This window comes from Kogia breviceps, chromosome 20, assembly GCF_026419965.1.
Source record: "Kogia breviceps isolate mKogBre1 chromosome 20, mKogBre1 haplotype 1, whole genome shotgun sequence".
NCBI lineage: Eukaryota > Metazoa > Chordata > Mammalia > Artiodactyla > Physeteridae > Kogia > Kogia breviceps.
In genome coordinates, this window is record NC_081329.1 from 15459383 (window position 1) to 15481704 (window position 22322).

Consider the following 22322-nt stretch of genomic DNA (forward strand, 5'->3'; position numbering starts at 1 on the left):
GCCGTAGCCCCAGGCTGTCAACAGGAAGTAGAACTCCATTTGGGACTCAATATTCGGGAGAGAAAGGCCAGGGATTCCGGGGAAACTCGCCCACTCCGCTGCTGCATAAAAGTTCTCAGGGAGTTGGGACGCCATCCGCACTCTTGTGCCTCCCTTGCCCGCTTCTGCCCTGGTTCACGTGTCTTGCCCTGAGCCAGCTCCCTGTCTTAATACAGAAGCGTCACCGCGACCATGGCCGAATACTCCTACGTGAAGCCCACCAAACTCGTGCTCAAGGGAACCAAAGCCAAGAGGTAAACCGCGAGTTTGTTTGGGAGAATCTGCCCCTCTTTTCCGACAACCCTCCGCTCTCCCCTCCCTGCGGCTAGGCTGTGGAAGCCGCCGGGAGCTGTCATTCAGGCTCCCAGCCCTTGGGCCTGGCCTCCTGCCGGGATGGACTCAGTTCCCGGCGCCGATGCAGAGACGCACCGCCGGAGTCGCGCCCTAGCTGGGCGGACCGATAGCCCAGGAGCCACAAGTTCGGGTCCCTTGATGAGCCCCACCACCACCTCCAGACCTATGCTTGCTGGGTCTGTATTAGTGTGATTGTGTACGTTATAACAGTAACTTCCTTTATTAGGAATAATTATTTTCAACATTGTCTCCCTCCCACCTAGAAAAAAATTAGCTTTTAATGCAATATGTAGATGTGGATTTTGAAAAGGATATGGGTTTGAACCTGGACTCCACTAATTACTAATTTTGTGGTTTGTGGCAGGTACGTTAATATCTTTGAGCTTCCGTTTATTCGTTTATTGGGAGAGAGTAATGATACTCTAAAAGGATTATTATGAGGATTGAGTGAGATAATATGTACAGTAAATAACTAGAGCCAAATACAAGGAAGAAGTTATAGTGGTGATTTATGAGTATTAGATTTTTAGGAAAAGATATCTGCCCACTCATACCTTCACCTCTTTTTTAACTGCTAGATTTGCTCGGGGTTGATTATTCACAAAAATGTTGAGCATTTCATCCTAGTCTGAGTGATAGGGTTTTAGGTACTTTTATGAGACATGGAAAGAAAGTGTCAAGAAGCAAACTGAAGCCACTGCACTTGAGAACTCTGCCTAGGGGTCTGGCATCAAGAATTTATCCTGAATACATGTGAAATTGTTACTGTCTGAATTCATAGGAGGGAGGGGAGAGTTAGCTTCTGAAAGCTTATTTTGTGATGAAAATACAAACAAGTGTGTCTTATTATAATCATTATAACTATCAATATAATTAACACATACATAGCACTTTCTATGTGCCAAGAACTGTTCTAAGTACTACATATTAACTTTTTTTTAAAGTCACTCTTGGTTTTCTTTGAATTATTGAGATATATATACTATAAAATTCACCCTTTTAAAGTAGAATTCAGTGCCTTTTAGGATGTTCACAAGGTTCACCACTGTAACATTTTCGTCATCTCAAAAAGAAACCCCACAGTCATTAGCAGTCACTCCCCATTTCTGCTCATCCCCTAATCCCAGGCAACCACTAATCCACTTTTTGTCTGTATCAGTTTGCTGCTTCTAAATATTTCATATAAATGGAATCACACAATATGTGGCCTTTTGTACCTGGCTTCTTTTCCTTAGGATAACATTCTCAAGGTTCATCTATGTTATATTAGTACTCATTCCTTTTTTTTTTTTTTTTTTTTTTTTTTTTGTGGTACGCGGGCCTCTCACCGTTGTGGCCTCTCCCGTTGCGGAGCACAGGCTCCAGACGCGCAGGCTCAGCGGCCATGGCTCACGGGCCCAGCCGCTCCGCGGCATGTGGGCTCTTCCCGGACCGGGGCACGAACCCGTGTCCCCTGCATCGGCAGGCGGACTCTCAACCAGTGCGCCACCAGGGAAGCCCCAGTACTCATTCCTTTTATGGCTGAGTAATATTCCATTGTATGGATACAACACATTTTGTTTATCCATTCATCAGTTCATGGGCATTTGGGTTTCCACTTTTCGGCACTTGTGAATGATGCTGCTATGAATATTCTTATACAAGTTTCTGTGCGGACATATGTTTTCTTTTCTCTTGGTTGTATACCTAGGAGTAGACTTGTTAAGTCCTATGGTAACTCTGTGTTTAACTTTTTGAGAACTCCAAACTCTTTTCTAAGTGGCTGCACCATTTTACATTTTCATGAGCAATGCATGAAGATATGCATTCTCTTAATCCTCACAGCAGCCTTAAGAGTTGGGTTAAATTATTATCTTCACTGTGTAGGTGGGGAAACTGACGTACAGAGAGATTAAGTAAATTTTCCAAAAATCACAGAGCTAAGAAATGAGAGAATCAGGCTTTTAAAAGGCAGTCTGGCTCCAGAGTCTGTTCTCTTAACTGTAACACAGTATGTACAGGATCAGAAGTGACTTCTCAGGATTAGAAGTAAGAGGGCATATCAATGTATATCATTGTAAATCAATAATTTATATATCAATGTACATCTTAAGAGTCTTCTAAGAGTCCATCTTATGACAGTATGCAAATCAATATATTTAAACTCATCTATATAAATTATCTCCTATAGTAAGAAGAAAAAGAGCAAAGAGAAGAAGAGAAAAAGAGAAGAAGATGAAGAAATTCAACTTGATATTGTTGGTGAGTCAGTTTTGTATACTTTATTCTGAGAAAAGTTAACATTGGTTGAGATCCCTTTAAAAATATTTTCCTAGAAGGGATAAGTAGTAAAAAGGAAGTAGAAGGAATTTATGACCGACTCATATTTGTCTTATAGTGCTCAAATATTACTTATAGTTATAGATTGCTTTTATGCTCTAGCACAGTAGATGTCACTGCTGAGACCTTTTCTTCATCATCAGAACAAAGCACAGGAGAGAGGAAACATGGTTCTCTGAATCATTACACTGCTTAATAACCCAGAGATTCTGATATATCATTTTAAAGGCCTAATATAGATATATATTATTTAACCAAATACATTTTACAAATTATTTTCTCTTTCTCTCTCTTTTTTTCATATTGATATCTAGTTGTCCCAGCATCACATCACTGATGAATAGACTTTCCTTTCTCCATTAAAGTGCTTTGCTATCTTTGTCAAAAATCAATTGACTTTATATGTGTTAAGTCTATTTCTGGACTCTGTTCCATCGAATTGTCTGTTACAGTGATAGATTTGTCTTGAATACTGTCATTTCATACGGTCTTGAAACTAGGTTGTGTGAATCTCCCAACTTTATACTTCTTCTTTATACTTCTATACTTTTTTATACTCTTCTAGATACTTTGTGTTTCCATATAAATTTTACAATTTATTATTTTCTACCATAAATCCTGTTGGATTTTCTGGGAGAATTATATTGAATCTAGGTCATTTGGGGAAGAATCAATATTAAGTGTACTTGGTCAACATGGCACAGAACATAAAAAATACAAATAATTTTAAACCATTAACTATTATACTTTTAAGAAAGATTTAATGATCATAGGATGCTGATAATGATTCTGAGTAAAGAATTTTTTTTTTACTGAAAACAACTATAGCTATAAGTCAGAAACAAATTATGTAAAGCTCTCACTAAATTATTTTAATTGTGGTAAAATATACATAACAAAATGTATTGCTTTAGCCATTTTTAAGTGTACAATTCAGTGTCATTAAGTGCATTCACGTTGTTATACAGCCATCACCACCATCCATCTCCAGAATTTTTTTCATCTTGCAAAACTGAAACTTTGCACCCATTAAATTATAAATGCCCATTCCTCACTCCCCCCCTAGTCCCTGGCAACCTCCAAGTACCTCAGAGGGGTGGAATCATACAGTATTTGTCCTTTTATGACTGTCTTACTTTGCATAATGTCTTCAGGGTTCATCCATGTTGTAGCATGTGTCAGAATTGCCTTCCTTTTTAAGGCTGAATAATATTCCATTGTACATATATACCACATTTGTTTATCCATTCATCTATCAATGAAAACATGGGTTGCTTCTACCTTTTGCCTGTGAACATGGTTGTATAGATATTTCTTCAAGACTCTGCTTTCATTTCTTCTTGGTATAGACCCAGAAATGGAATTGCTGGATCAAATACAGTAATTCTATTTTAAATTTTGTGAGAAACCACCATACCATTTTACATTCCCACCAGCAGTGCACAAGAGTTCCAGTTTCTCCACATCCTCATGAAAACTTGTTATTTTCTGTATTTTTGATAAAAGCCATCCTAATGGGTATGAAGTGGTATCCCATTATGGTTTTGGTTTGCATTTTCCTAATGATTAGTAATGTTGAGCATCTTTTCATGCGGTTATTGGCCATCTGCATATCTTCTTTGGAGAAATGCCTATTCAAGTCCTTTGCCCATCATTTGAATTGGGTTGCTTTTCTTGTGGTTGCTGAGTTTAAGAGTTCTCTATATATCCTGGATATTTATTCCTTATCAAATATGTGATATACAAATATTTTCTGGTTGTCTTTTTACTCTATTGATAGTGTCCTTTGATGCACAAAAATTTTTCATTTTGATGAAGTCCAGTTTGTCTGTTTATTCTTTTGTTGTTTGTGCCTTTGATGTCCTATCCAAGAAATCATTGCCAAATCCAGTGTCATGAGGCTTCTCCCATATGCTTTCTTAGAGTTTTATCTTGATAGTTTCAGCTCTTACATGTAGGTCTTTGATCCATTTTGAGTTAGTATGTGTATATATTAGGTAAGGTCCAGCTTCATTTAAGCTAAACTTTTACTAATTTTTTTATTAGTTATGAAAAGCCTGACCTGTTTAGCTGAATAGATAATTTTGTACAGTGTGATAAACTCAATTTTTAAAATTTTTTATTATGGAAAATTTTCAAACTAATACGTAAGTAGAGAAAAGAATGGAATGAATCTTCCATGAATATAATGAATCACTGAGCTTTAGTAATAATCAATATTTTAACAGTCTTGTTTCATTTACACACATGCCCACTGTGAGATAATCTCTCATGCATACATTTTTGTGGAGAATTTTAAAATAAATAATAGATACTAAGTCATTATACATATATACATAAATGTGCATTTCTTATAAGATCAGTCTCTCTCTTTCTCTCTCTCTTTTCTTCCTTCTGTTTTGCCCTTTCTTTTAATACATAACATTATCATTATCAGACCCAACAAAAATTGAAATACAATTTAGGTTTGTCCTCAACAGTGAAAAGCTTTTCCTCTAAGATCAGGAACAAGACAAGGATGCCCACACTTGCCACTTTTATTCAACATAGTATTGGAAGTCCTACAGAGCAATTAGGCAAGAAAAAGAAATCCAAATCAGAAAGGAAGAAATAAAAATGTCACTATTTGCAGATGACAGGACATTATATATAGAAAACCCTAAAGACTCCACCAAAAAACTGTTAGAACTGATCAACAAATTCAGTAAAGTTGCAGAATACAAAATGAATATACAAAAATTTGTTGCATTTACTATACATTAATAATGAACTATCAGAAAGCGAAATTCACAATCCCATTTACAACTGCATCAAAAAGAATAAAATACCTAGGAATAAATTTACGAAGGAGGTGAAAGACCCATACACTGAAAACTATAAGACATTAATGACAGAAATTGAAGAAGACACGTAGTAAAGATATTCCATGGTCATGGACTGGAAGAATTAATATTGTTAAAATGTCTAAACTAACCCCAAAGCAATCTGCAGATTTAGTGAAATTCCTGTCAAAATTTCAGTGGCATTTTTCACAGAAGTAGAACAAACAGTCCTAAAATTTATATGTACCACAAAAGACCCCAAATAATCAAAGCGATATAGAGAAAGAAGAACAAGGCTGGAGGTATCACATTTCCTGATTTCAAATCATATTATAAAGCGAAAGTAATCAAAACAGTATGGTACTGACATAAAAAACACATAGATCAATGGAGCCAGATAGAGAGCCCAGAAATAAACCCATTGCATATTCCAGGAATATACAATGAGGAAAGGACAGTCTTTTCAATAAATGATGTTGGGAAAACTGGACTGCTATCTTGTACCATACACAAAAATTAACTCAAAATGAATTAAATGTTTAAATGTAAGACCTGAAACCATAAAACTCCTAGAAGGAAAATATACGTAATAAGCTCCCTGACCTCAGTCTTAGCAATTGTAATTATAATCTGGAGGGATACATAAGGAAAAGGTTGCAATAGTCATTGCCTCTGGAAAGCAGTCGTGGATGACTGGAGGCAGATATGAGAGAGACTGTTCTCTATATATCATTTTATGCCTTCATGTGTACTGCTATTTTACATTTTAAAAGAACCTAATCTTGACTGTGGTGGTAGTAACGTAGATCTACATACCCGCATAGAAACATACAAGTGAGTGTGTGTAAAAGTGATGAAATCTGAATAAGTTTCATGGATTGTATCAGTGTCAGTTTTTTGGTTTTGATACTGACTATAGTTATGCAAGATGTTAACCATTGGGAGAAAGTGATTAAAGGGTATATGAGATCTCCCTGTATTGTTTCTTACAACTACAAAATAACAATTTTAAATATGTTCTAATGACAACAGCAGCAAGTAAGAACCTTCTGTCAAATCCAGAATATAAATTTAAATTACTGATTTTATTTTTTAGGAATCTGGTGGACAGTAACAAACTTTGGTGAAATTTCAGGAACCATAGCGATTGAAATGGATAAAGGAACCTACATACATGCACTTGACAATGGACTTTTTACACTGGGAGCTCCACATAAAGAAGGTTTGTGTCTGGTAGAAGCAACGGAAGGGAAAAGGCTACAGTATATATTTTATGACATTCATTCACTTAGGCCAAATTCTAACAAATCTCGAGTATATTCCAAAGGAATGTATCTACTGGTTTGACTCTTCCATTTTTTTCCTTCTTCACTATTTACCAGTTATTGGCAACTCCCTCTTTCCAGTGTAAGCATTTGAAAACATTCTGTATAGTTCCAGAAGAGTATCCATGGGAATCAAAAACAATATGAATAATTGAAATAATAAGTGGAAAGAAAAAGAAAACCTGGTTGAGTCAAAGTTTTGAATTCCTTTATTCTTTAGACCTTTTGCTAAAACTAACCTGGAGCATTAACTAACTGTTAATAATTTAAAGTTTTCTCATTCCTTTTAGCCCATGGGAAGAAGCACTAATGAGATACGAAGAAATTAGAAGATTAAAAAGCAGTAGCTTTTTGTCTGAATGGCCATCCCTTGAATAAATTAAAGCATTTAGCTTTTTAAATATTAAGTGCTTATTTGTCTATGTGCTGACTGCATTTTAAAATACAAAGAGATAGTATCTTGGAAGTGACTAAGTAAGCATCATGCTGACCTATCTTGTTAAGTATGTAAAACTAAACATGAGTTGTATAGAAGATAAAGTAACTCTTGATACTATGAATACTGTATTATAATTACATCATAATATAATATTCTTATGTTTGTTTTTAAAAGAGCTACTTCTTTCAAGCTAAAGAGTATCTTTATATGTATATTTATAAGAAATGTCAAATTTATTTCAAATTGTTTTTTCTCCTGTAGTTGATGAGGGTCCTAGTCCTCCAGAGCAGTTTACAGCTGTCAAATTGTCTGATTCCAGGTAAGCTTGAGTTGAACTACAATTAATACATTGTAATACAATATGATACATTGTAATAGAATATTATATATCCATTAAAAGTAGTGTTTTTGAAGAATAATGAATTTGGAAAATATTTGCTATATAAAGTATTATATAATATTTGTATTAAGAAAGTAGACTATTAAATTGTATACATAGAACTACATTGTCCAATATGGTAGCCACTAGCCATACATGGCTTTTGAACATTTGGACTGTGGTTAGTCTTTAATTTTTATACACACACATACTATTTTTATGTTCCATATTTAATTTCCTTTCTCTCTGTTTTTAACATTGATCTATTTTATTGATCTGAAGAATTGCCCTGAAATCTGGCTATGGAAAATACCTAGGTATAAATTCAGATGGACTTGTTGTTGGGCGTTCAGATGCAATTGGACCAAGAGAACAATGGGAACCTGTCTTTCAAGATGTAAGTACTCTTACTGTTTATAAAAGTTCCTTGTCAGTGAATGGGAAGGTCTCTAACATTCATTGAGAACCTATGTTCAAAAAAAACAAAAAAAATAGACTGCAATAATGCATTAAATTTTTTAAAACCAACATGAATTCATAACCTTAAAAACATCTCAAAAAATAGTGCAACACGGGGAAAAAAAACAATGAAGTGAAAAGACAAGCTATGGATTGAGAAAAGTATTTGTAAACCATATATCTGATAAGGTGTTAATGTCCAAATTATATAAGAAACTCATTCAATAGCAAAAGAAAGAAAAATTTTTAAATGGGCAAAGAAACTGAATAGATATTTTTCATTATATCAACAGAAAACGCCAACATATGATAAGGCCAGGATGATAAGTCAGATACTACCAGTTATACAGAATTTGAGGGATGTTCATTTCACTTTATTTTTGGGAAAAACACTACATTTTAAAATTTTAAATTTAAATGAAAGAAAGACTTAAAAGTCCCTGATGTAACAAGTAAAACTTTATTACAAAAAGGTACTCAGCAGAAAGATCAGCAACACAGATTTAAATCACTGACTATACAGCCACATCCAAGCATACCAAAAGTCATCCAGATGACAGAAAACCCAGCCCATACCACCTCAAATAAGAAATTAAGTCAAATCCATGTTATTAGCACTTTTGTAACTGGATATGATAGAAGATTTAATTCTTTCTACACCCAAAAGTCCCTCAGACATTGATTCTTAAAGTTCTGAGCAATAAATTCAAAGGCATCGAAGCCTACCTTTTATGAGATATATTTTCTCTGCATTTTTTTTTATTTTATTGAAGTATAGTTGATTATACTTCAATCAACTATGATATGTTTTTATATTTTCTAATTATGGAGAAAAATTTAAAACACTACTATTATAATTTTTTTTATCTTTAAAGCTAACTTTTTAAAACACTAAATCAGTTATATCCTCAATAAATCTCTGAGGCCAAAGGAAATAATTCTATTCCATACAGTTAGAATTTAGTCCTACTAATAGAATATACTAAAAATATTTAATGTGGTTATCTTTGAGTAGTAAGATTATAGGTGATTTTGGTTTTCTGTATTTTTTTTATTTTTCCAGGTTTTCTTCACATTATTTTTCCTGATTACTTTTAGACATGGGAAAAATCAATTTAGTCTCAAGACTTAAGAATTTTTTTCACAGGTATTCTCATAACTTATTTCTTATTATTTTGTTCATTTAGGGGAAAATGGCTTTACTGGCCTCAAATAGCTGCTTTATTAGATGCAATGAAGCAGGTGATATAGAAGCAAAAAGTAAAACGGCCGGAGAAGAAGAAATGATAAAGGTAATCATGAGACTTTTTATAGACTAATACACATCACATGTATGATGTGACTGCGTCTCTTTAAAGTGTTGTAGTCTGATCCAGATTCACTGTGTGTAATGCATTAGTGAGGGCCAGAGTGGAAGGCTTAAAGAAATGAGGGAAAAAAGCCTTTTCTAAAGTGGCTTTAATCCTTATAAATAAAGCAAGCATAAAAATCCATGTTACATTTTCTCTAGTATCAACATAATTTAAACACATCTATCAAGTATCTGTATATGTTTTGTTTTAAATTCTGTGTCATATATTTGATTGTATTTTTTAAATGTTCTCGATTTTCATAATCCTCAGTTTTACAGTCTTACAGTATTCTTTTTACCTTGAAAAATATCACTAATCTCTTTAAACAAGAATGTTAATACCAGTAACTCTTCATTTCATCATTTGGAGTTGACTGATGGAGAAAAAAATACCATTCTAGACAGCTCAGGAATTAGAAGTTTCGGTCTGTCTTCCATAGTTTTCTCAAAAGCCATTTTCACTGCCAAAATCTCAAAAAATTTAAATCTAAAACCTAGATTTTCTTGTTATATTTTTTAAAGTATTAGTCATAACATTTTTCAATTATGTAAACAAAACTACAGCAAGTAGCTGCAGGTACTCTGCTGAGTGAGGCACATGCATAGTTGTCTTTAATCTTCAGAGTGTTCCTGTGAGGTTATCTTAACTTTACAGAGGAGGAAACAACCTTTGACCTCCCCTACATCCTCACTGTTTTGATAAGTCACTTCATGAAGTCACACAGATAAAGTGGAGACAGGCTGTGTACCCAGGCCCAACTGACCCTAGAAATTACGTTCCACACCACACTGCTTCTCAGGAAGCAGTCATTAGAAAAATGCTGGTGGATTTCTGACTCACCTATTTTTAATTTTATTTATTTGTATTTAATTTTATTGTATCATGCTTGAATTTTTCATCTGGATTACATTATGAAAGTATGATTATTGAAGATAGTACAAATGTATGTGCAGTACTTTGCACATCTACAGAAATAAAAAAACACTATACTATATTTATCAATAAGTACAACCGTTTTTACATGAAGTACCTGTCAGATTTCCCTGGGTCTGTCTGGTTAGCAGGTACCTGGAAGCTCTGAGCAATGATAATCCAGGACTCTTTCCACCTTGCCTTTTACGTTGCAGGCTCTGCTAGTCTATGTCAGCATCCACCTTTATAGCCTAGCCTTATCTACCAGAACACATTCCCTCCTCCCAAAAGCAGTATTGTGTCACAGACCTGGCCCAGAATTTCCCCAGGTCTTCTAGAACTCCTCCAGCCAAAACCGTTGCACACATATCATCTACACATGCCTATTGCTCACCAGTTTCTAAGCAATCTTGGAATTGTGCTCTAAGCCACAGAGATCCCTTTCCAGATGTGGGTCCTTTGGGTTGCAAATTGCCAGTTTCATGGCCCTGAATTCTGTCCTCTTCTTACCCCACTCAGTTGATCCTAATTGCTATATCTGTGTCAATTAATTTATGGAATGTGATAGTATCTGTCAAAACTTATGAAAGTATAAGGAGGATTTAAAAGGGATAGATTCCGATTAGATGAAAACAAATTGTTTTATGTTAAGTTTTAATGTGTTGGTAATATCCTATGCATAGTAAAATAGCTACTATCTTAAACTTCCAGTGTTATAAAATGAACACTAAATAGCAGGATAATTTGATCCTACTGTATTTACTTTTACAGCCAAAATTAAACTAGTTAAATTATTGCCTAATTGGCTTAGTGGGATCTGATCTGTAAAATGCTTTTCAAATAAGTTTCTCTTCAGTGTTTCTGATGTAAGGGCTCTAAAGAAACATATAATAGCAATCATTTAGATAAATTATATATATAAATAAAAACATATCTAGAATCTGTCTTTTTCTGAATCTAATTGCTAAGTTAACTGTTTTCTTCTTTTGCATAAGAAATCACCTAGAATGTTCTTTTGTAATAAGTAAGGTGGAGCAGGGGGAAGATAAATGTGTAACCTGTTGGGTTCTCATCTCCAATATCCAGATTAGATCCTGTGCCGAAAGAGAAACTAAGAAAAAAGATGATATTCCAGAAGAAGACAAAGGAAATGTTAAACAGTGTGAAATCAATTATGTGTACGTATAGTTTTTCCTTTTAGAACTGTAGATTTGGCAGTGACATGCTTCTCAAGGCACCTAAAATAAAATAACTTGAAGGACAAGCAGAGACAACATAATGTAGACTCTAGGACAGAGCACTAAACTAAATGCTTCTCTTAAGGCTTCAGTTTTCGTAATTATCATCCTGCTAGCTTTCAGTGCTCAAGTCACTTGAGTTAGTCTATTCTCCCTACTCTATAGAGTGTGTCATTGTCAGTACATAATGCCAACCAAATGCTGCCAGGATACAGGAGACTCCAGCCAACATTCCAAATCTTGAGTTTGTAGAGCTATCCAAACAACTGCCTCCTTGATGGTGGGGTACTAAAGTTATTTTTGTTGTTGAAAAGTTGGATGTTATTTAAGAAAAACAATTAGTGTTTTAAATAAACAAAAAACTTTAAAAAATATTTTAAGCTCATCTGTAAACATGTATAATAAAAGTTTGAGATATTTTTCAAGAAAGATATTTTCTTAACAGAAAGAAATTCCAGAGCTTCCAAGACCACAAACTTAAAATAAGTAAAGAAGACAGTAAAATTCTTAAAAAGGCCCGGAAAGATGGATTTTTGCACGAAACACTTCTGGACAGGTAGGTATATTTTTAATCATTTCCAACTGTTTTCAGCGGCCAATAGAAGTAGTGTATATAAACCGTGTTCTTTTTTTAATTACTGTAATTTTCAAATTTTTGTCTTTATTTTTTTAATTTTTGAATGTGGTGGTATTACCTTAAAAGGACATCATAAGTCTGGGAAAAGATCACCAAGAAAGAACATCTGGAAATAGCCAGATTCCAAGTGCTTATATATTTTAGTGCAAGAAATTCAGTTCTGACTGAAACTGTTTCATAAACTTATTTACCATCAACTTTTTATAACTATTAGAACCAGGGCTAGAAAGAAGTTGTTTGACTAATTTCCAAATTCAGTGGGTTCTGTTAAAGTAGTACAGCTTTTCAAAAATGAGATAAAAATCAGTTTAAAAATTTCTGAGTATGGGCTTCCCTGGTGGCGCAGTGGTTGTGAGCCCGCCTATCGATGCAGGGGACACAGGTTAGTGCCCCTGTCCGGGAGGATCCCACGTGCCGCGGAGCGGCTGGGCCCGTGAGCCATGGCCGCTGAGCCTGCGCGTCCGGAGCCTGTGCTCCGCAACGGGAGAGGCCACAGCAGTGAGAGGCCCGCGTACCGCAAAAAAAAAAAAAAATTTCTAAGTATAAAATTGAATAACAAAATTGAAGCACTTTTATTAAGTTGAATTCAGACGTGTGCAGGATATTTATCATAGCACATTATTAATATTTATTTATTAGTATGTCTATTTAGGTAAGTAGTGTCCTAGATTTACAACATTAAAAAAATGCTTAGAAAATAAATAAAATTAAATTGAAAAAAAATAGATACAGAAGAGGTATAATGTATGTAAACTTAGTTTGTAAACTGTAAAAGGGTTATGTAGATAATGGTGTTATTGTTATCACTATCAACAATATTGATATTAAAGTGTGAATAATAATATTTACTACCTCTTGAAAATAATTCTTTTTGCCTAGCTTTTTGAAGTTTCTAGAATTCCACTCCAGTAAAAACATTTTAAAAGTTTATTTCATCTTCATTCAGAATAAAAAATAAATTTAAAAAACTGGTTAGAGTGGTTAGAGTGGTTTAGCTGTGAGCTTACAAGTATAAATCAAGTAAGTGCCAGATCGAGAGAGAATTTGGTAATCTCCTGCCACGCATTCAAGTCGTATGTTGCGAAATTAGTCTTAAGACATGTCTTTCCATTCCTTGATAAAGACAGTGTTTTATCAGGTATTTCCTGTTAACCAGTTGGTGAGGTGGTTACCTGAAGATAGCAAATGATGTAATAATTGTTTCCAGCTGAGCAAATTTAACATGCACCTATTTCTAAGAAATCAAGTATAGGCCATAAATAATAATCAGGATATGGACTCAAAAGAAACAGAGTAAGGCCTGTGTCCTCTAACTTTTATCACTTATGAAAATACAACATTGCCACCTTGTTAAATAGAAGCTTAGGGCATGCTTAAATTCAGAGGCAATTAAAATCTCTGTTATGGATTTAAAAAGCCCTTAAGCAACATGAGTTAAAGATCAGGAAAGGATTTTTTTTGTAAGAATAAAATCCATGTAGTATGAAACATAAAATTGAAAAGTAAAATTTTAATTTAAATATTTTAATATAAGCGGTGTGGTAATATAATAACCAAAATTGAGAGCACAATTTCTGAGCGAGTTTATGTTCAGTAGCAGTTGGCTATATATGACATGTTTCTACATAGATTAATTTTTATTATTTGTTTTTGTTTACACAGGAGAGCCAAATTGAAAGCTGATAGATATTGCAAATGACCAGGATTTTTGTTTCTGTCTTCTCCTTTTTTTCTGAATAAAAAAATCAGTGGAAGTGATTTTTTTACAGAATTATTGGGCTGTTATGGAATTACTGCTGAACCAGTTGCTAGATTTAACCAAGATAAATCAAGTTTAATTGAGATTCTCCATGGATGTACTTTTTTAGTCAATTGCAGTGTTTCACATGGAAATGAAACTTAGAGTACACACTTAAAGTACCACAGAATTCTCTTCTTTTCTGGATTTCCTGTCATAAAGCATGAAGTGCTACTCTGTGAAACTGATGCTTCTTGTGCAGCTTGTGGAAGCTGTCTTATTGCTTTACAGTCTTACTTTGCATTACTTAGTACAATAGATGCCTAACTGGTACCTTTAAAAGGAAATTAGAAACTCCCCAATCCAATCAGTCAGCAAGGCTTTGATTCTACCTCTTAAATATTGCCCAAGTCACACACAAGCTAAACAAGTATCAGGACAAGGGGGCTGCACAGAGAGAAAGAAATTGGGTATTAAGCAGTGGGGTGGGAACAGGAAACATTTTACAAAAGAGCGAGTAGGTTCAGAACAGAGGATAAGAGTAAAATTGGGGAAATTCCCTACTTAGGACAGTTTAGCCACAATGGATATGTATTTATATAATGCTTTCATCCTCACGTGTGGGATGGGATGGGAGCTATTAAAGAGGTCCAGACACGAAGCACTGCTGAGGTCTGCTATGCTGAGGCAGTTTTATTCCTAGCCTGTCTCTTTCTGAGTTCCTGAACAGAGTATTCAGGATGTCATCTAACCCTGTGAGTGTTCCCAAACCAGCTTGTGTACCAGTTGCCTGTACTTCACCACTGGAAATTCTGCTTCAGAAGAGCTAAGGTCGGCTGAGGCATTTTTATGTTTTTACAATTCCACATTGATTCCATTGCACAGCCATGCCTGAGACCTGGGGCCACACCTTGTCTAATTCTCAGCTTTTATATTTCTATTCCATCTGTCACCAACTCTAGACTTACACAGCCCCTCTACAGCAAGGCAGCTAAGCTAGCAGCATCAGCCGTACAAAGGAGAAGCTCGGGCTGCGGCTCTGGCCCTACCCTGGCATCCCAGTTCCAGTAGCTGGACGCTCCCCCATGCTGCTTTCTCCTTCTGATCCCCCAAAGCAGCAGTTCTCAAGCAGGGCCTATTTTGCCCTCCGGGGGACATTTTGGAATGTCTGGAGGCATTTTTGGATGTCTCAACTGGGAGAACAGGGGGTACTCTGGCATTTAGAGGGTTAGAAACTAGGGATGCTGCTAAACATACTACAATGCACGGGACAGCACTCCCTTACAACAAAGAATTACCCAGCCAAACTGCCAATGGTGCCAAGATTGTGAAAGCTGCCCTAGGACTTGGTCTAGTCCTTGCTTTTGTCAGCTCCCCAACCTCTAAAAAGAAATAGTTCAAATTTATATACGTAAGAATCACCTAGGGTACCTGTAGATTTCCAAGACCCATCCTTAGAGGTGCAGGCTTAGCATATCTAGCATTAGTCCCCAAAACTGACATTTAACAAGCACTCCAGGAAATTCAGAAGCAAGCGATCTGAACCACACTTTGAGGAAACACTACCCTCGAGAGACTGAAGTCTTATTTCCAGCAGTGGGCTGGTACCAAAGACCATCTGCCGGCCAACTGATTTCCCTGGAACAAACATTCTGTCTGCCTGAACTTCTGAACGTAGTATATTCCTGGACTCCTTCTCACCATACTCACCCTCATGTTCACCCAGTTCCTGCCCCCATTTGGGAGAGCAGGACTAATTACAGGTCCTGGCAACTGGAGGATACAGATTAAAAATAGGCATCGCCTGCCCTCATGGAGTTTATACACTAGTGAAGGAGGACAACAAATGAATAAAAATTGCAGGTAATAGGTGAGTATTCCTTCCCTGTTTGCAGCACTGCACTTTATACAACCCCCATTATGCAATGAAGTTACGTCTGGGAGAGTGGCAGAGATCAAGAAGGAGTGTTTCCACATATCGTCATGTGGTGCACTCTTTTCCATCTTGTGCATGAGCATATCATGAGAAATTTTGTTTAAAGCACTATCAAAATCAAGATACATTCTGATCAAACATTCCCCTGACTTACTAGTTTAGTAACCTTATCAAAAGGAAGGTTATATACAATAAGAGCACAAACAAAAAGCTGCCCATGCCCAATTTTGACTGCTCACACATTTTCAGATTAGATCATCTTGATTTCTTTTTTTTAACATCTTTATTGGAGTATAATTGCTTTACAATGGTGTGTTAGTTTCTGCTTTATAACAAAGTGAATCAGCTATACATATACATATGTTCCCATATCTCTTCCCTCTTGCGTCTCCCTCCCTCCCACCCCTCTAGGTTGTCACAAAGCACGCAGCTGATCTCCCTTGCCATGCGGCTCCACCCTATGTTTGGTAGTGTATACATGTCCATGCCACTCTCTCACTTTGTCACAGCTTACCCTTCCCCCTCCCTGTGTCCTCAAGTCCATGCTCTAGTAGGTCTGTGTTTTATTCCCGTCCTACCCCTAGTCTCTTCATGACTTTTTTTCCCCTTAGACTCCATATATATGTGTTAGCATACGGTATTTGTTTTTCTCCTTCTGACTTACTTCACTCTGTATGACAGACTCCAGGTCTATCTTCAAGTTCACTGACTCTCTTATCTCTAAACTGCTATTAAACCCATCTGGTGATTTTTTAATCTCAGACACTATTTTTCACTTCTAGAATCCATTTGATCCTGTGGTTACTGCTATTGTTATAATTTCTTTTTCTCTGCTGAAATTACTTATCCATTAATTAAACGTCTTTTTTTGGTGTTTTTGTTTTTAGGCAGAATTACAATAGCTACCTTAAAAATCCTTGTCTTCTAATTCCAACATCTGGGTCATCTCAGGATCAGTCACCACTGATTGCCTTTTCTTTTTAGTATGTTTCTTCATATGTCTGATATAATTAGACTGTATCCTGGACATTGTGAATAGTACATTATAGAAACTGTGGATTCTGTTTTGTCCTTCTGAAGAATCTTTGTTGTTTAGTAGGCAGTTAATATGGTTGACCTCAAGCTCCAAATTCTATCTCCCCACAGTGGCCAACAGCTGAAATACCCTTTCAGTTCTTTCAGTTTTAGCTGGGCTGCTTGAAGTCTTGCCCCAAAGATGTGCAGTTCTAAGATCAGTGAGAGATTTGGGCAGTATGGCTATCCTCTGTGGCTTTCTTCTTTTTTCAGGATTTCCTCCTCACTTTCTAGACTCTGATTACTCTGAACTCTGTCCTCAGATGCCTCAACTACTAAGACTAAAGGTTTCTATATGAGTTTTAATGACTCTTAGTGGTGTGGCACTGCCTGGGGCCTGCCCTAAGTTGAATAAATGTTGAAAATATGATTCCCTTCTTACTACAATTAACTCCCCTCAAGTTTCTGCGTACTTTTGGTCACTCTCCTTTACCTTTAGATAATTTTTAATATTTTGTCCAAAGCTTAATTTTTTTGTGTGAGAGAGGGTTCGTCTAGTCAAGCTGCTCCAACATGACATGCTCAAACTCTTATTTTTTCCTTGCCCTCTTCGCAAATTAAGGACCTGCCTGGACTTTCCTAGATACAGATACAAAACTCACCAACATCCTACAGAAAGAAGTTAATAAAGAAATCATTAAAATCAATGAATATATTCAAACATCTTAAAATAGGCCTGAATTCCTAAAATGGACTCAGCATACCAGATGACCCAGTACCCACCCAAATGCTACGGAGTTCCTGGGTCAACTCTAGTGTAGAGCTAATCAGTGCATGGGTTCAACTCCTTATTGTAGGAATTATATTTACTCAGTTATTCTAAACTCTTACAACACAGAAGAGTATATTAAAATATGCTAGCTTAACATCATATTTTATTAACCAAATTATTATGACATGATAGCTTTCATAATGGGTGAAAAACATCAAAAATTACTTTTCAAGATATTGTTCTTTTATGGTATTGTTATCATCAATATTAGCCTAAGGGGATTAATGCAGGTAACCTCTGTGATAATTTTTTGAAGCTCACTCATCCTGAAATCCATTTCATTTAATTAAAAGATTAGAAACAAAATGAGAAAAAGAACAATTTCACACCTTTACTTCCCCTTTCCTCACCCACCTATTAGTTTACAGGCTTTTTTTTTTAATGCATATTTCATTTAGTGAACTGGATGGTGTTAAGGCAGGTTTTGCTTTATGACATTTCTTGTGTACTCTACCCCAGGAAAATCTCTGGCACTATTTGATGTATTTCTGTTTAATTTTTTGCCACCGGGCTACTTAAAACATTACTGAGGCTTATTTTCCATGATGGAGAAACAACAAGCCTTCTTTCCATTTGGCCTTGTGTTTCAACCCTGCCTTTGTATTTCATTAAAAAAATAGATTTTCTTTTCAGACAGCATAGCAAGGACTTATAAATTAAAATCTGCAGGTGTTCTTCTTATAGTGTTCTGCCAACCTAATGAGGCTCTGCAGTCCTGTTAGTGCTGCTAGTAGAGAAAAAGGGGCGTAGCACTACTTATTAGTGTTTATTTTTCCATCATGCTATTTCCTAATTCTGGTCCTTAGATACTAAGTGGAATCGTAAGGAAGGAAGAGAACAAAGAAAACAAAGCATGTCTCTTTACTCCTTTAGAAAGGTATAAATGTAAATATAAATAGACTCCAAGGTAAGGAATCAAGTCATGACTTCTAACCTTAGTTCCCTAACCACACCACCTAACAAAATTAAGTTGTATAGCTGTAGTGAATCACATGGGGGGAAAATAGGCAATGTCTTCTAATGTCTTATTTTTTCTTTATTATCCCTTATGCTTGTGTAAGTACTACTCCCTGTTTGTTTTTTCTTTATCCTGCTAAATATAATCCCCCAAGGCTTTTTGTTTGTTTGTTTACCTGATACCAGAAAAAACCCAGGGAAAACTTAAAATTAAGATAATAGTTTAGCAGGCCACCAGCATTCATACAGTCTGATGCTACCTGTGTGTGTAAAATGTCTTTCTAAAGTGTGGTGACTTGTTTGGAAATGGCCAGTGGACCTCAGACCAATCTAGGCTGTTGTGCAGCTCCTCAACCCTAAATCCTAGTATAGATCAGCTTTAAAGCAGAGCAGGAATTGTTTAAATATATCCCTTCCTACTGTTGTTTAGGAAAATAACTTTTTCCCCAAATTCCTACAGATACAGAACCTTCTTGTATGCTCCCTTGTTTTTCATTTTTAGCCCCAAAATCCTCTCTAGAAGACCTTCTATATATCCATCACTGCCTCTTCAACCTCTCCCACCTCTCCACCTATGATTACCAGCTCTTCTTTTCCCATGTTCTTTTTACTGCCATAGCCTCATTTCACACCGGTGTGCCCTTTCCATAATGTAGAAAAATGGACGAAAACTTAAGCATTTAGCAGAAGGTAAACAAAAATTTCTAATAAACAAATTTCCTCTTGACTCTCCCATGAAAATGCCCCTTCTGACTTTTTCCATGCTGAATTCAGCTCTCATCCCAGTGCACCCAGTTAGAGAATCATATACCATAGACCAAGTACCAGTTTTGAAGCTTCTCATTACCCCTACCCATCAACTCAGGCCTTGTAGCACAAACCATCCACACCCATTACCACTGCAATTCTACACTGCTGTACGTCAGCGTCCTCAACCCACACGGAACCTAGTTCCCGCTCTTTCACTTCACTGAGCCCCCCATCCTCTGTTTCACTGACTTCAGCATTGACACTCTCGTGACCATTCATTCCAAAGATTCTGTCGACTCAGCTCAGCTGATCTTTTGCTTCACCTTAAATTATCTACAGACCAGCAAGGTTAAACACTGCTTCTGCTACACCTTCATCCTGCATTGGAAATCCTTATCTCTAACTCTGAACGACCCTCCAGGAGCATGACTGTCCATTCTTTTACCAAGTACACTTTTCATTTTTAAAAGTTTTGAAATATACCTTCTCAGTTCCAAGCCCTCTCTTACTATTAGATTTAATTTTCTTGCAGTTAGTGTTTTATTTCTAAACCTAATAAATTATTTGCTTTCTAATACATTTTATTATTTTATAGTTATTGAATTCATAGAATATAAAGTATCATTTTTCAGTCCAATACTAATATTTTCTTATATGACAAATATATTACCTCTAAGAAATTCCACATCTTGCCCAATTCCAACTGTAATCAGGACCCTCAGTTTTCTCTTTAATATTAGAAAACTACTGATCAATTCACCATATAGTGTAAATAAGTGAATAAAAAGTCATTTTATAGGTCTAAGAACACACTATTTTTGCTTCTGCTCTCTGCCTCCCCCCACTATTCTAATGCATGCCCAGGAGTTGGGTGGGGGGTATGGTGCTAATAGACCTACCATTTAACTACACAGAGTCACAAAATAATAAGTACTAAATGCACTGACTTCTTTCTTCTTTCTTGGGGTTTCTCATATCACTCATATCAAACTCAGGAGAAGTGGGGTAGTTTCACCTTGATTTTACAAAACCAGGGCTTGCATTTTCAGTAATATAGCAGATTAGACACCATGAATGGCACTCCTTATTAAACCAACTAATACACTGGGTGAAATATTTTAAATATCTTTTTAAAACACCACTCATCCACACAGAAGAAAGGAATCTACAGATTCTTCCCTACAAAGGGAAAACAGGAACCCGCAGAGATGAATGAGGACCAAACCTCACTCTCACCTGGAAGTTTCTGCCAAATCCTGGAGACTTTGAGCTTTTGCTTTGACAAGTGTCCAAGATATGGGAGGTAGGAGCCTGGACTAACCCAGGAGGGAATCTATGACTATAAAGGGCTATGCCTTCAAGGGTAACAGTGCATGAGAAATAAATCTTATTGCACAGAGGTGGGTGACAAAGTTTTTCTTTTGTTTGGCACTGAGTAGAAGGAAAAAATTAAAAATACACAGAAACAAAGCACCATTAATGAGAATCAGGAGAAGGAAAACCAAAAATTAATCATCAAATGTATAATATTAAATAACTATACTTGACATGTTTAAAGAAATAAAACTTAGGCTGGGATAAGCAGGAAATAAGAGATTACGGGACTTCCCTGGTGGCGCAGTGGTTGAGAATCCGCCTGCCAATGCAGGGGACACGAGTTCGATCCCTGGTCTGGGAAGATCCCACATACTGCGGAGCAACTAAGCCCATACTCCACAACTACTGAGCCTGTGCTCCAGAGCCCGTGAGCCATAACTACTGAGCCCCCGTGCCATGGCTACTGAAGCCCGTATGCTTAGAGCCCGTGCTCCACAATAAGAGAAACCACCACAACGAGAAGCCCATGCAGTGCAACGAAGAGTAGCCCCCACTCGCCACAACTAGAGAAAGCCTGTGCGCAGCAACAAAGACCCAACACAGCCAAAAAATCAATCAATCAATTTTTTTAAAAACCCTCATTTTAAAAAAAAGATTATAAAAAGACTAAGAAGATTTGAAAAAAAATAAGAACTTAATTAAAATAAGAACTTAAAAAATTAAAAACAATTAAAACTTCAGTGGATGGATTAAACATCAGATTAAACAAAAGCAAAGAAAAAAATAATGAGCCAGAATATAACTGAGTAATTGATCCCAAATACAGCTCACAGAGACAAGGAGATAGAATATACAGTGAAATAAAGATCGAGAGACAGAGAACATGATGAGAATGTCTAATATATGCCTACTTCAGGTACAAAAAGGAGGTAATAAAAAGAATGAGAAAGAGATAATAGACATAACAACTGAGAACTTTTCAAACATCAGATCTTGGAATACCAGTGAATCCCAAACATGATAAATAAAGATACACACCTAAACACATGGTGTTTAGTTTCACATGGTGAAACTACAGAATTACAGAGAAAAAAGTTTCATCTTAAAATCAGCTGGAAAGAAAAGAGTGATCACTCCAAAACTTCAGCAATTCAGCTGATTGCTAGCTTCTCACTAGCAGATATGAAGCCAGAAAACAGCAGAGGAGTATCTTCCATGAGCTGAGAGAAAAAAATTGTCAACCTAGAATACAATACTCTATGAAACTATCAAGAATAACAGAAAAGCACTAGAGCAGAATAAAGACACTGTCAACAGATAAAAATTGAGAGAATTGGGCTTCCCTGGTGGCGCAGTGGTTGAGAGTCCACCTGCCGATGCTGGGGACACGGGTTCATGCCCCGGTCCAGGAGGATCCCACATGCTGCAGAGTGGCTGGGCCCGTGAGCCATGGCCGCTGAGCCTGCGCGTCCGGAGCCTGTGCTCCGCAACGGGAGAGGCCAC

At 36.3% G+C, this 22322-nt stretch overlaps 1 protein-coding gene and 1 long non-coding RNA gene across 2 annotated transcripts in view; one reads left to right on the forward strand and one right to left on the reverse strand.

The window, feature by feature from the left end:
* Positions 1-14033, forward strand: FRG1 (FSHD region gene 1). Its single transcript, XM_059049452.2, has 9 exons — positions 1-293; positions 2564-2634; positions 6631-6756; positions 7560-7617; positions 7960-8074; positions 9324-9428; positions 11487-11578; positions 12084-12194; positions 13938-14033. Exons 1-9 carry the CDS (start codon positions 232-234, stop codon positions 13972-13974), a joined length of 777 nt encoding a protein of 258 aa, XP_058905435.1. The 5' UTR covers positions 1-231; the 3' UTR covers positions 13975-14033.
* The window catches only part of LOC136793310 (uncharacterized), a 27405-nt gene continuing 8546 nt past the window's right edge, over positions 3464-22322 (reverse strand). The window contains exon 3 of the long non-coding RNA XR_010838445.1: positions 3464-5273. This is a non-coding gene — a long non-coding RNA (uncharacterized lncRNA). The remainder of the gene's footprint in view (positions 5274-22322) is intronic.